Source organism: Chiroxiphia lanceolata, chromosome 11, assembly GCF_009829145.1.
Source record: "Chiroxiphia lanceolata isolate bChiLan1 chromosome 11, bChiLan1.pri, whole genome shotgun sequence".
NCBI classification, from domain to species: domain Eukaryota; kingdom Metazoa; phylum Chordata; class Aves; order Passeriformes; family Pipridae; genus Chiroxiphia; species Chiroxiphia lanceolata.
The window spans coordinates 6,322,353-6,338,298 of NC_045647.1; the positions used below are offsets into that span (position 1 = coordinate 6,322,353).

General features: G+C 40.5%; 1 protein-coding gene across 3 annotated transcripts in view; it reads right to left on the bottom strand.

Moving 5' to 3' along the window:
• SLC25A26 (solute carrier family 25 member 26) overlaps window positions 1-15,946 on the bottom strand; it is a 96,779-nt gene that overhangs the window by 74,794 nt on the left and 6,039 nt on the right. For all 3 annotated transcript variants that reach the window (XR_004359007.1, XM_032698794.1, XM_032698793.1), the window contains exons 4-5: window positions 1,706-1,810; window positions 442-489 (exon numbers count right to left, since the gene is read on the bottom strand). Coding sequence is in view for 2 of the 3 variants with exons in the window: in XM_032698794.1 (XP_032554685.1) it covers window positions 442-489; window positions 1,706-1,810 (153 nt within the window). In the remaining variant the exon portion in view is untranslated. The remainder of the gene's footprint in view (window positions 1-441; window positions 490-1,705; window positions 1,811-15,946) is intronic.

Consider the following 15,946-nt stretch of genomic DNA (forward strand, 5'->3'; position numbering starts at 1 on the left):
ATATACAGATGACAGATAATCTCTTGGCATCTGCTGATGAATATATTTAAAGAAAGCCTAAATCTGTCTGTGCTAAACTTGGCCTGATGCCACCAGTTCACCACTGCTGGCATATACAGTTCACATGATGCAATCACAAGACTTGAGAAAGTTTCCAGTACTTTAGTTTGTGGTTTTCTCACGTTAACATATACCTTTCCCTCCATTTTCGATTTAGCAGCAACAGAACCGAGAGACAGAACACATGTATCACAGGTTTTCTTAGTGCACATTATCAGTATTCTATTTAAATTACAGACCAGTAACTTATCTAGAATGAAATACACTGGGATTTAGAGTTTATGGTTCGAGCAATTGATCAGAACAACTATCTCTTACTAGAAAACTAAGTGAGGCAAAGGAATCGATTTAAAAAAAAAGAGAAAAAGACAAGTGTTTTACCTCTCTTAATACTGTGCTTTTATAACCCCGATAAAGTCCTTGAACACCCTGTAAAACAACAAAAGAAAGCATCATCCACAGGGAATTAGTTTGTCAAAGAGTACAATTAGTCAGTGATTACACTGCAGGCATTACAGCCTTACCCAGCGTCACACCTGAACCTCAAATTGACTATATTTATTGTAACATTGTGTATTGTGTTCCATTACTTACAATGCCAGAGGATTTTATTTTCACCTTCTTAGCCTTGATTCAGAGCTTTTATCAACACAAATATTTTATATTTTTAACCAGCTGATTAACATTCAAAACAACTAAAATTTATTTTATAAGCATATAAAAAATTATGTTGTTTACTATTATAGGGCAGTTCATTCAAGTGTTTGGAAAGGCTTATGGTTCTCTGGACAGCAACACAGAAGGGGAAAAACATATGGTTTTGAGAACACCAGCTTTTAGAGCAGAATGATCAAGTCACAGAAAGAAGTTCCAGTGAACCTCTTGTGCAAGGTTATCACAATAGCTTTCATTTGAAAGCAAATAACAATCAAGTGAATCATTTAAAGATCATATTTATGTCTTCCTTCTCCTGGCTTTTATTTTACACTCAGAACTGTGTATAGTATTTCTCCCCACAGTGTTTTCAGGAGCCACTTTCTGTTATGGAACACAACCTGAAAAACACGCCTTGTGAGACTCTGCAAAAGCAGAGGTGAACAGGTTTCTACAGGAGGGAACAGCATAACTCCTGGGAAGATTACAAAAGCCCTTATTTTTCAAAAGTCACCAATACTGGATGAGCACTCATTTCCAGAGTTCCTCCTGGCTCCCATAGAGCCTCTCTGAAACAGTGCCTTTAGGACACCCGCTCCAAAGCCTGTTTCAAAAACTGGGGACCATTCAGCAAATTCTACACACAGAGACTTGATGTTCTGCTGTCCCAGACAAGGACTGTTTGCACACATAGAAGCAGAGCTTTGGAACCTGGAATGCTAAATCCCCTTACTTAAAAATTTTTTCTCCCATTTAAATGGAGGTACCCCACACAAAAAGAGTTGTTTGGAGCATGCATGTAAGTGCACACACGAGGGGGAGGTGGGGGTTTGGTTCCCTTGATCCTGACATGCCAATTGCTTCTAACAAGAATAGATGGGAAAGTGCTGGGAGAGCACAGAACTGGAACAAAGTTGTAGGAATGCTTCTGGACACGTATGGCACCGAGTGGGAAGAATGAAACGACTTAGAAATGTTGCTCTGAACTCACCTCATGGTACAAGGTTTGGGAGAGAATCCGGAGGGTGCTCGAGGAAGGAGAAACCTGGGCCCTTTGCTTGACGACCTCAGATGGAACCCGTATGAGACACGCCACCTGCAGAAGAACAAGAGGGTCAGAGAGCAATTCCCTTTGCTGTCTCTCTCTTCATACAGTGGACACTCATTTCATACAGAAACCTGACAAACAAGAAAATCAGTTTTGTAATTATAGGACTTGAACTTAAAAGCTATTTATAAGCAGCATATGTATTTGCTCTGAGCGTCATGTACTTTCTGAACACAATATTATACTAACAGGAACATGAAAGGACCTTTGGAATATTTAACTTTCAAACTAGAGCTAGATTTGGGTGGGGAAAATCACCAACGAAACCATATTTGAAGCCATCCTGTCTTTTAGCAACTACAGGAATTTCCCCCCCTACTTTCCCATATCTAAACTGGAGATTTAGGATCTGAAGAACAAACTTCTTTCCTTGGTAGTTCCTTTGTGCCCTCTAGTGACTGATAGCAAGAGACATTCTAGTCAGCTTTAGATGCACACAATATATTCAAGGTTTACCTTAAAATGCACACTAGATTTCATTCAAGGTGAAGCACTGGATTGATCCTTTCCTAGACAATGAATTTTCAAGGCAGCCCTCTTCAGCTGGATGTAATAACATGGCTGCTGCCATAAAGGTCCAGCTTTTCTGAATAAGCTTTAAAACTTGGCTCTAAAACATTCACCTGCCACTTCGGCTTCAGGTAGGGACTAAGCTTATGTGCATATAATTTTAAGGAATGAGGATCCTGAAGTGTGGGAGTTACAAGCCTCTTATCTCTCTGGAAAATGCCTGTTTATCAGCACTTAAACTTTTAAGCAGAGTTTTACTTTGGTTGGCTCCAGGGATACTTAAAGCAGTGATGGGACTGGTGGCAAAACACTGGAGACACCATAGGCCAGATTTTTAGCCTTCATTGATCCCATTCTGTGCTGGACTCAGGAGCACACTATGATTCCTATACATAAAGGTGATCACAGAGTACTTCAAATTCAGAGCAGCCCATCTGAAGTGGCAAACCAAGCAGCTAAGTGGGAAATCCATGTGTGCCAAAGAAGGTACAGGAATTCACTGGAGATTGCAGAGAGACAGCAACTTGAGTGGTCATTTGTGGGCAACACAATACAAGTTTTAAGTTTCATTTTCACGATGACACCAAGAAAAAGTCTGTTATCCTGTTACATTCCTACAAGTTTACCACACAACAATATCCAAAAGTCATTACAAACAGATCTAACTCCATGTGCTCTTCAATTCTCAGGGTCAAAAATAACAAGTGACCCCAATCTGTCAAGAAAATAAGAACTGTCAAGTTGTTTGATAGTTCAGCATAAATATTTATAGAACTTCATGCTTCATAACACTCCATGTCTTTATATTAGCTTTTTATTCCTTAAAAATATGGAGGAAGGAGGAAATCTTTAAAAAGGCTCAGATGAAAACAATCTAGTCAATCAAGACCAGACAAAGAGCACAGCGTGGCTTCCTGACATCTGGGGTGCTGCAGTTTTGGCAGCAGAAGGGTGGCTACAAAGTAATGTCTCCATTTCCCCCAGACTACTTGGGGTGCATTTCATTTCAAATTAACTTTGATGTTTCTCCCATTTGAATTTGCGCTTACAAGGGAGTCTGTGGCTGCACAAGAACAAAAACAGTGATTACACTGCGCTGCTCTGAAAGGAAATAAAGGCCCGTGTCACCCGGGCAGTGCTGTCAGATTGGCTCCATAGGGCACTTCTGGTACTCAAAAAGCCACGAGCTGCGACTGCCAAGATCAGACTGAGCGGTGACATTTTCGCTGTGCACCTGAACTTCCTTGTTTGTTCCTACATATGTACCTTCCTTTGTATCAATAACAATCCCAGCAGCCTTTTGATGTGGAGAACAGGTCTCTAAAGGGAAGTATGCAAGATTAAGTTCACAGGTATCTTATTTAAAAAGTAACAGCCTGGACAGATGGGTGCAGAAAAATCTCAACTCTATCACGCTCAGATCTCAATCACTCCGGTGCCTTCCCGGTAACGCTGCCAAAGGTAAAAGCACACAACGTGTGTCTCCACAGTTTGCTTTCTTAGATAAATATGTTCAAACTCTGCACTGAGAGAATTCACACTTCAGTCTTCAGACATCTGAAAGCTATAAGCAAATTGCATAGCCAAGGGTGAAAGACGTAACTGTGCAGCCTCTCCACAGAAACTGCCCATGTCAAAGCTTTTACCTGCACCCACTACGGGATTAATAGACATGGAACACAGACAGTAACGTGACCTCGCACGGTGGGAGCCCATTCAGCTCCCTAATCACCAAGATTTCAGGAAGAAATTGCTTTTTAATCTCTTGGCTGTTCACACAAATGTAGCCTGTTGCTTGCCACAGAAGAGCACAATACAGCCCACCAAACTCAGGCCATTCCTGGTGCATCCTACCGGATTTGGGGATGACCCTGTGACAAATTAGCTCTCTGCAGGACATCTGCAGAGCCAGCCATGGACAGAGTCCAGCAGTGGGCCCTCGGCTGACTTACAGCATCAGACAACAGCACCCTGTTGATAGGGGCCACACTCATTTTCACAAGCAAGGTCTGGAGCCAGGAATTATTCCCATCTTTTGATGGGAGTAAAAAGACAGAATGAAGATCCTACAGACCAAGTTCAGGGGGAAAATGGGTGCTGCCCTATAAGCTCCTTCCTTATTTACCAGGTCAGGTAACACAATTTTCCAGCTTTCAGACTCTCTTCTCCCCTATCAGTGCACATGTATACATATCACAGGGGCAGGAAAATTATAACACTGAAAAACTAAAGGCTCGAGAATTTTTAATTTTAAGCTTTAAGAAAACCTAATTTTACAGCTACGAGCCAAGCTATTATTAGTTTACAGAGCAGGTATGCAGAAATGACAATATTAGCATGTATTATCTTTCTAGTCTTTTAAGACTATAACCACTTCTGAGCAAGAGGGTATTGAATTTCAAAATCCTTGTATCAAGTCATTACCAGGTCAGAGGGTGACTCCAGTATTTAGACAAAAACCTAAGTGCATTTTTAATTTACTAACTTGCATTAGCTAATTAGGGATACAAACTAAAAACAGGAGTATTTCATTAACATTTATCTATGTATTGCTAAGACGTATATGTCTTAATTAAATTAAGGTAATTTTTTACCTCTGTTAGTTCAGGGAAAGGCGTTTTAACTTTCGGATACTCTCTGCATGCTTCAATGCTGCCATCTCCTGGTCAGATCCATGTTGGAACAAGACTTTCCTGGCTGTTCTCACCAGTGTCTCAACTCATGAAGAATGACAAGGACAAATAAAGTCTCAAAAGTGCCGTGAAGCTTTATATATACCAATTCAAACAGTTTGTTTGAATATGTATATTATACATATATATATTCCTATATATCTGAAACCTGTCCCCATGTGGCCATAGCTAGCAGAAAATAAGATCTACAGCAAATAGCACCAGGAACCTGCCCAAAGCCTTTTCCACGGGCTCACCTAAGATTACTGGAAATACCTGATATTAAAGCTGTAATTTCTGCACAGGGGTAAATCCCACCCAAAGCTAAAGCAGTTGTTCAGAATCAGGCAGACTCATCTAATTCATCAGCACAAGGATACTGAGCATTTTTCTCCAGACAATAACACAAGATACACGTTAAAAAAGAACAAAGAGGGACAGGAAGGTTCAGTGCAAATAGGTGATCCAGGCCCTCGTGATTCAATAGCCAGGAACTGCAAAAGCTGCAGGATATCCACAACTCGCTGCTCATTCAGGGAAACCAGCAGCAAACACAGCCTTCCATGAAAATGGCTGAAGAAAACTTCCAACCAGAAAGACATTTTTTATTTTACTTTTTCCTAATGATTTTTTTTTGTTAACATGACAAAAAATCTGAAGTAGCTGGTTGGACTAGAAAGAGCCCACAGCATTGCCACTGCAAATTCAGGAGTAAGCACTTAACTGCAAACCACCCTGACACCACTTCCAGCTCACTAGCAGGTCCCTGCTCCACTATCCAACATGTTCTGTTCTTTAGCAAAGCCAAACACAGACAATGCCAACATTTTTAGGAAAGAACACAACCCCTCCTGGTCCTCGGTGCTGCATTATCATCCAAATATTAACATTTCTTATTTAGATTAACAGCCCTTTGCTTCCACCCTTTGTGCTCCAGGTAAATCATTTTCTCCATGACTGGATTTGTAGGGTTTGGTAGGGAATCAAAGTTAATATGTGTGTTTGTTTTTAGGCACCTACACTACAGCTTGACCACTAACCTTGCAGGAACAATCTGTGTATGAGGTGTATCCAGAAACATTTGGAAGAGGAGAGAGCAGGTGCTATAGTTGCCATTAAGGGCTTGTGCTGGGTATTTAAATTGGGTTGATGCATGGCAGGTTTTCTCAGAACCAGGGACACAGCTGGTACAAAACCATCAGCAGCTTTGTAGCTCTAAGGAGAGCAGCTTGAGAAAGCATTTATTTCCTGCTGCAGCCTGGCTGCACCTTGCACAGCTGATGATCTGACTCACACTCTTAAAAGCTCCCACAATCATAAGGTCTGAGCACTTCTTATCTTTAGTAAGAGACAGATATTGCCCATGCTCTCAGGAAAGGCTGCTGAAGCCCATTTTGTTAATGTGCTCCTTTCTGACTAACAAGCTGAGCTATTCTCTGTACTAACCTGGGCTTGGGTGAGGATCAAGAACAAATTTTTTCCATTTAGTAATTAGCCAGCTATTCTGCCACGTGGCAGGAGAAGAGTAGTTTGGGGACAAAGAACTGCTCTGGAATTTGTTAGTGGCTCGTGATTTAGGAACCTGCATTCAGTGACTCTGAGCAAATCTCTGGCTTGCACAGCTAAGCCTACTTGAAAATCTGGTACAGAAACATGCAGTAAGCTCCAGAAAACTTTTCTTTGTTGCACCTTTAAACCCTTTAGAACCCTTTCTAAAGGATTTTAATATTTAAATTTCTCAAGCAGGAGGTTAATTTTAATTACTTTATCTGTCTGAGTAGGCTGAGAAGCTTTAATTGATGTTCACCACATAAATATAATTTAATACTTAACACAGAACTAAAAGAACATACCTGGGGACAGTTACTCTTAAATGTCATTTGCATAAATTTATTTTTAATCAAATAAGAATCTAATTTATGACACTAAAAATCTTTGTATCCAGAGAACAGAGACTTTAAGCTAAACCTCACAATACCTGTGGCAAGATAATCACTAACCCATTAGGGAGAAAAAGCTGCTGCACAAAAATCACAACAAAGAGGCTACAAGTTATCAAAGGACATATGTTTAGGCTGCAGTCAATCTGCTAACAAATCCTAATCTCTCACCCCATTCTTGAAGGTCAGAAGAAGTGCTTGCTGCAACGTGATGTAAAATAAGCACAAAAGATGGAGCAACTCTAAAACCCCATTCAAAGAGAAGCAGCAGTAAAGTTGGTTTTGTGGGGTTTTTTAAGTGTACTCTGCATTAGCCCTCACCATACTCCTGCAGACAGAAGCTACGTTGGGGCTCAAGTGTGTTTTGTTGTGGGTTTTCTGTTTGGCTGTTCCTCAATTTCTATGTCAGATGCTCCCTTCTAAGTAGGAAGTTACTATTTTTTAATCTGAAACATGAAAAGTGTCCTTTTCCCTTTCTCAGGTAACTGAATTATTAAAATAATAGGTGAGTTTAAAATTAAGACATCTGAAGTTGCACTGATTTCCTCTGGATCCTGAGAAAGTATGGGATATTTGAACCTCTTGGTCAAGTTAGAGGCTCTCAACAAACCTTGAATTCAGCACTGACACTTCTCATGCCTCCTTGGTTCTTCAGATCTCTCTGGGATTTCCCCTCTCCAACAGAAGAGAAAATTGAATGCAATATTATGGGATTAGCAAAGTACCCTCCAAATAACTGCTTCTAAACTGTGGTCACAGCTCTTGTATTGGAAATGTTTGCTAGCAGGGAACATGAGATGTATCTGTAGATGGAAGATGAACTTCCTCCCCCTTTCCACCACCAGGAAAATTAACAGAAAAGCAGAGGAACAGGAAATACCCATTTATCATTTGGTTTCATATTTTCTTTGAACAGAGCACCTGAACTGCTGCAATCACAGACCCACGACAGCTCAAACCTTCATCTAAATAATTGCTGCCCCTTTGACCAAGGCAGAACAAAAATACAAGTAATTTGCTGTGGGTCACAACTCAAGCTGTGAACAAGTCCCTCCACACGTGCTTGTCAGCAGGCTGTGCTACCTGCTGGAGAACGACTGAAGTGGAGAATTGAAGCGTTAACACCTATTTTAATGAGGAAATTGCCTCCAGGGATGACGGAAACTGCCCAGTACATGCACTGTCCACTATCAGTTGCTGCTTTAAATGCCAACCCCAGGGAAAAAGTGTTCATCTTTAGCATTAAAACTCAGAATATGCTGATCTTATATTCCCCTCCCACTCTCATGCACAGCACCGAAGTGCCTTTCCAGCACAGTTAAATTCAGTCCTGTGTAAAGCTGCTGGGGTCGTGAACAGGTGACTCCACTCCTAATTTAAACCCCATGGAGAGAACAAGCTTTGACTAATGGGCTCTGGATGGGAAAGCTTGGACAATGCCAAGCTCTTTGTCCTATCTTTGCCTCTGACTGACACAATAAGGCTTTCATTAATTTAACTGCAGCTCCCCTGTATGCTGGCAGGAAACATTTCTTCAAAGAGCAACCCTACCCAGCAAGATCCCTTAGATCTCAGCACCTCCCAGAGCTTAAAAACATGCTATTTCAGAGAGGAGACCATTCACAGGGACTACATGTCACAAGCATTTAGAAAACTGGAGTTTCTGCACAAATGTTTTCAACTTCCTCCAAGTTCCCACCTTAGACAATTTTACCTGGAATCTGCAGAGCTGTTTTTGCAGAGCACTATTTTATCCTGTCATTGTCAAACCTAAGTCAGCTCCATTTTATTACTTTCCAGAGCTCCCTTCAGAGCATCACCTGCACCACCACACACTTCTTCCTTCACCATGGCCTTCTTGGATGAGCCTTTTCACTGAGCTGCCTGAAGTCCTCAGCTGGCTCATCGTCCATCACTTCAGGAGCCCTCTCAGGGCTACTGGGCTTCTGCCCCTCTCTTAGGTTTCCCTCCCCACAAATGGCTCTTCAACTGCCCAGCTACATTCCCTACAAATCTTGCTGTGGGAGTTCCCTGCCCACCTCTCCTTTAGCCACATCAGATACACCTTTATACTCAAACAGTGGAAATTTGTGCTGAGTTCTCTTCACCCCAAGGAGAAACTCTTATTCCAGCACATCAGTTAACGGGCAAAGAACAGGGAAAGTTTGTGAAGCTCACAAGGCTGACATTAAACATTTTGCAGAAGTACTTGTCACTGCAGATATTTTGAAAGTTTGTGTGCTTTGCATAACTCAGTTGCTTCTTTCAAAGCTTAATCAGTGTAGTTTTGTTTCCTTTTTAAAACTAAACCTAAAACTTACCAAAAGTGGCCTGCTGTTATGCACATCTCTTGTACTCCAGCACAAACTAAGTGTCCCATGGATTTTGAAGTTCCTTAGCAGTCACATGTAGTTGGTTTAAACCCAAGTGGCAAAAATCAGATGAATAACTTTAAAAAAATCTTCCTTAACCTGGTTGATGCTTGAATCATAAATTACTACCACATTTAAAGACAGAAAGCCTTAAAACCAAAGAAAAGTAGACCCTTAATTCAATATACAGAACCATCTGCATGATCCAATCTATTCCAGCAACTCTTTCACCATGAGAGTCTGTTAAACTTATTTTAAAAGGCTTAAGAAACTAATCAAATCCACCAGCCAAACTGTTCTTTCAGCAAAAGTAGCATGGTGCATCCCATCCAGCATAAAACTGTTTCCAAGGAGCCAAGTGGGGTCAGGCTGTGTTACAGGAGGACAGACGTTAATGAGATTCCAGGCAAGAGAACACAGGCAATATTTTCTGAAAACACATTAAGTCTCTTGTTGAAAGATGACTGGTGTTTTACAATTTGCTCAGTCTCTTGGGGCTACACTGGCCCAGAACACGGAAATTTCAACTACATTGTATTTTATCAAGTATTTTCCTCTAATTGATCCCTTACTCTTTCCTTCAGCCTTTTCACTTAAAGAATTATGGGCTTGTCCACATATGGAGCTATTCATAGTTATTCCTGACAAACCCTGATAGAACATTAGTTTAAGGTAAGTTTATTCCAAAGTACCTCAGACTTTTCCAAAGCTGACTCTGGTAGAATAAGTCAGGAAATCCATCAGGAAATACTTTCAAATTATTTATTTCTCACTTATACTCCTTAATCCAAATTAGCTTTCCTCTACAGACGCTTTGAGCTATGAACATTTCTAAATCAACTGAGTATCAGCCCTAGGATTAAAAGAAAAGACATGACAACCACCAAGCTTTACTGCAAAGTAGCATGACCTCTGAGCCCTGGACTGAGCAGATGACACAAAGCAGTGTTGGAAGAGCAGCTCATGAAGAAGAGGCAATATATGCAGTTAGCATGGAGCATACAAGAGAAGATCAGCGTGGGTGGCTGGTTAGGTGTTTGACAGTTCTTAATTTGCTGTTTCAGCCTTTAATTGTATGATGAATTTGTTGGCAGCATTTGTGGATTCACTCCTGCATTCATCTTTATTTACAACCAATTCCCAGACGCAGCTCTAATTTGAGTTTCCATCCACTCCAGCTCTGCTCCTTCCCCAGTAGCTCTTAATGGCAGCAGTCTCACCTTCCCAACCACCTCCCAACCACTGCTTCTGAAAAAGGATTTGGCAAAAATCCTACAGCATCTGTATTGCAGACCTGACCTCACATAGGTTAATTTATGAGTATTTCAAACCCCACCACGATTAATTCAAAAGACCACCAACATTGCTCACTCCCCTCCACTGCACATCTTGCCAGGGTCAGCTTATTCCCCTTCTCAAAGCCTGGATGCAGCCAGATATGCACAGCACAAAAGGCACAGTCACAGCTAAAATTACAGGTACTGATCAATGAAAATAGAAAAAAAAGTTCAAATACTGTGGAAGAAGTCCCATCAAACTTTGGCTGCTGTCAGACTTTGGATACTACTTTGAATACCGTGATCTGCCAGTCCACACTACATGGGATGAGAGGAGATAAGATACAAAGCAGAAAATGCAGCTTTTTGGTTTAAAACAGTTCAGTCCATTTATTAGTTCAGTTCCTAGAAAAGACATGTTTAAAAATTCAAAGCCATTAGCCCAAATTCTAGACACTGTAAGTACTAAATCACTTTACTGAACTAAAAGCAGCTCTGCCTAGAGTTTCCAGCTTGCCTGTTGAACTGAAAAGCCACATCTTCCAACATGCAAGTTTTGGAGTTTCAAATACCTAAAATCTTAACTTCATGTCTGTTGTGAGAGGCTGTTTTATCTCTTTTAGATTGGGCTCCTGCAAGCTGATCTTCTAGAGCTTACTGTGCTGTAAAGCCCTGACCAATTATCCTGCTGGAGATCCTCTCATTCCATTACTCTGTGGATTTGTCTGACTCATGCTTCTGCCTTTTCCTCAGAACAGGCATTAATAGCAACTTTCTTCTTTGACCCAGACAGTTACACTCATGGAATTCATACCAATAAACTTTGATTCCTGTTCTTCTATTAAACTGAAACCAGTTAACTGTTTCAAACAATACTGCCAGGGCAGAGGGAAGAAGGGGCTGATTCACAGACACAGACAACACTGTGTTGTCTACCATGTTTAAAATGCCTCTTTTTATCCAGGAAAGAAAGCCAAAAAACACAAGCATAAAATAAAGTAAAACATAGACTTTCCTCCTTTATTTGAATTTAAAGCACACTCAGAATGTCTTTCTACAGAATCATGATTTGTAAACTGTAAACTTGATTGCATTTGAGCTTGCTTCTTTTAAGAAACAAGTTAAGACTAGTAGAGAAAGCTAACTGAATTCCCCAGAAAGATAACTCCTGCATTAAGAAGTTTTCCTATTTGACACATCCCAACAACAGATAAAAAAATTCTCAAGTTATTAATACAGAGGGGTCAGATGCTAATCACAGATGAACAACACACTTTGCTCTTATCACAGAAGTACCTCAAGTGGCAACACACTGGAATACACAACTGAGGTTGGAATTTCATCTTAAAACACCTGTCCTCACCTTGCCCTGTGGAGACACATGATCCCCTCTCCCCATTGAAGTGACGAACTTTCAGACACTTCAAATCTCCAGCATTCAACTCTCCCTAAAGTACTCTGGAAACTTATACAAGGACAAAAGCAGCTCAGTAACTTCAGCTGGTAATCTACTTCCAGAGCATGGTCATTACAGCTACCTGCCAAAAGAACAGGACATCTCCCTCCCATCCTGGTCCTCAGTCCTCCCACACACTTCCTCTCTGAAAGTCAAGGTAACTTGCTGTCTTACAGAGTAGGAGAAAAAAAAAAAAGAAAGACAGTGTCATCAAAAATAGCCAATCAAGAACAAAAGGTCAGAAAGATAAGAGTGAACCCAATATTTACAAGCAACAGCCCAAAACTTTCACTGAATATCTTGCAAAGCTCACATGGTAACCATAACAATATCTAAATATTAGATGGAAAAGGCTGTTGTCAGCTCCCTTCTCCACGACGTGAGCCAAACGACTTTATTCTCACCTCCATGGAAAAGCCAGCAGGATGCAAAATTATCTGTGCTGAATTCAAATTAGCTGTGCTGAATCCAACCACTTTGGCACTCCTGAAGGAAACCTCATCAGTCAAACTGGGACAACCTTAAACTTGTCCCACAAAACCATGTTTGCAGGAGGTTGGTGTGAGAGGCTCAGAGCAGGACATCAATTTATCAAAGTTTCTTGTAATTAATACATAGACTGTCATAATAAACTGACATAAAAAACTCTGTACAAATCAATCTAGAGCTGTACAATTAACTGTGGTTCTGCAAGACCCACCTGGTTACTACTTAAAATGGGCACTAGGAGGTTAAAAATACTGTTTCTTCTCAGAGTTACTTATACTGCCTCAGAATATTAAAAGTAAAATTTTAGAACATCTGGTTTTCCTTTCCACTCCCTATGATATCATGTTTTCCAAGCACATTTGGCAGCTCAGTGTAAAGATACAGGCAGACTAAACATACAGGGCAAAGTCGAGTCAAGATGAAAAATTCCAATGTCCTGGATGCAGTAAGTGTGTTTCCTATCTCCAGATTTCAGTTACACAAGTGGTATAATAAGGGGTTTTCCCCCCTTGGTAACTCAAGTATTCTTCAACCTACTTCTTCCTTGATGAGATGGTATACCATGTATGTGCCCTCTAGAGTTTTGGCTGTGTCTTTGTAAGTAATTTTTTGTGTATTATGGGATATTCAGAGTGCCTTTACGGCGAGATTCAGTTACAGGAAAAACTAATTACGTTTAACAGGGTCAGATTTTGTATGTACTTTTCTTTATCTCACTCTGGGAGATGAGATTAGCTTTCTATATTTCTCCTGCCTAAAAGGAAAAAAAAAAAAAAAACCAAAACACTGCTACAACCTCTGCCTTCTCACTGCTTGGTTTTGTGCCTCCCAGCCTGGAACTGGAAAAATGAACCAAGTCCCAGGAGACTTTCTTTCCCATGAATTTCCACAGACTGCAAACAAGACAGAAGAGGCCTGTTATAACAACTAAGATTTCCCATTTGACTGATTTCTCACATGTATTTTATCATATCTAGATGCAAACTTTGTCTCTCTTCCTCTTTACCTATTTTATTATTTTTAGTAAGTCGCATTCAAAACACAGATTGGTCAGCACAAACACACATTTAAGCTTTGCACATACATTTTATTTGTGCACAAGAAGCTATCTGACTCATTTATGCTCACCAGCAAACCTAGAAATCCAACGTCACTTTTTTTGCTCTAAATCTTAATTTCTCTGTTTCATAAAAAAAACAGTGTGGAAATGCAGACATGCCTTAGGAATCTAACATGACAGTGTGTGCTTTATTATTTCATATTTAAAAGCAATTTATATTATAATAACTATTAGAGTATACAATGCAAGAAAAGTACATATTATCAAAAAGAACTACTGACAAAATAATAGTCCCAGTGGTTATGCCCTGAATAAAACTTAATGACTAATCAATAAAACTATAACTTTCACCCTGGTGCAATTTGGACTAGTTTATATATTTCTATTGATCAACTAAGGCTAAATGTGAGAAGGTCTTGCTTTGTGCTATTTTTTTTACAGGTGTGTTGTAGCAAACCTCCAAATCCCTCTCTCAGGTGTTTTACAGCTTAGTTCTCCTCTCACACCCATCAGTCCAAGAGGAGAAGGAAAACTAGCAAAAGCAGAAAAATTAGCTGAAAAATGGCTGTTACAATATTGCAGTTTCCACACCATTAAGTGACATTGCCATTTCAATGACTACCAATACACATTTCTCTGGCCTTCGAGTAGCAAGAGCCAAGCACATGAGACAGCCCTGAGCAACTCATTTAACTGTGCTGCCCCATCTCTGTCAGCCCCAAAATGAAAGCAGTAAGTGCCTGAGTTGTAAGAGTCACAGACCACAGACCACCTTGGAAAAAACAGGGCAACAGGTTCTGCTGGAAGGAGTCATTTGTAGCCAACTGGTTTTTGGCTACTGCTAATTAAATTACCTAGTTACAGCTTTCTCACAGAAGCCTCACAGGCAGAGGGAATATACTATAAATAACCCACTTGACAAAAAAGAGTGTTCTGGATTGGTTTTCTTCCCAGTGTATTTTATTCCAAAGCACTGGCATCTCTTCACGAGCCCAACTGTCATTTCTCTTGATTCTGCAATAGCACTTGAGAAGCTTAAAACACCTCATGGATCTGCTGTTCTATGAGGTATCAGGAAACAAGGAATTTTAGGGCTATGCACTGCCATGGTGGTGAAGAACTTCTTGCTGATTTCTAACAGCCTTTAGAGAATTTTCATGGAAATAAGTTCTGTGCATTGCTTTAAGTTAGAAGTCATAACCTGACAGCACAGGCTCTAATTAAGATCAGAAAGAATCCACCTGAGGGAGCAACACAGACATATCCCACCCTAAATCTATCACCTCCTATCTACCATTACCAGAGTGGTTATAGATGCTGCACTCACATATCTTCATGTGCTTGGTATGTTAAATTAAGTTTCCTGGCTAAATCCCATTCAATCTAATCAGTAACATTTCCACAGAAGAATGAAAATTAGTTGGGGATCAAAACTGAACCCACGGAGAGCAGGGAGAGCTGAACTGCTTCCCGTGGGAAATAGCCAGACTGTGCTGCTGTAACAGTGCTGGTGTTAACCTGAAATGGTACTGGCACCTCCACACTCCTGGTAGCCTCGGACCAACCTACACCTCAGCTAAATCACCATGGGAAAGAAAAGAAAAAAAAGCAGTTAATAAAAGCAAATATGGAACCACAGACACAATAAATTTTTCTGCCCCACACCACCACAGGCCAAGTTTAAGCTGCAAAAGAGCCAGAAAAGCCATTTTCATACAGCCCACTCCCCTACCCCAAACTTGTGGAGACACATCAATTCACACCCCATTTTATTATCAGGGCAGTGCCAGGAAACCCCCTGTGTGACAAAAACTGGAGAGAAGAGGTGGCCAGCACTGGCAGGAACAGCATGGACTGTTTACAGCTCAACACCCATCCCCAAACACTGCCAAGGCACTGTGCCAACAGATAAAAGTGAGAGCAGTATCTGGGAAAAGGAGGATTTTGCTGAACCTGGAATATATTTGATTCAGCTAAGCCAAAGCAACCTTGCTCTTTTTGTTTGCAAATAAGCTCAGATAGTTTTTAAAAACAAAATACTCAAGCTTCTGGGAAAAAGTGTGTGGATGAAGTGCCTTTGGTATTTACCTCCAGAGGAGGAATGATCACAGTTTGATCACACTGAAAAGTGTTCTCTTTCAACACCTGCCACAGTCTATTTGCACTGGAAGTTGCTCTTACAGAGGGTCACCAGAGGCCCCACTTTCAATTCTGTGGATTTACAGGTTGTCCAGTCATCCTGGCATTGTATGTTGGTGATGAAATTAATTTTAAAATCTCAAACGTTCAAATACAGCCTTGGCATTTCCTAAGTACTAAAAACCTTTCCTTCTTTCAAAATAAATAAA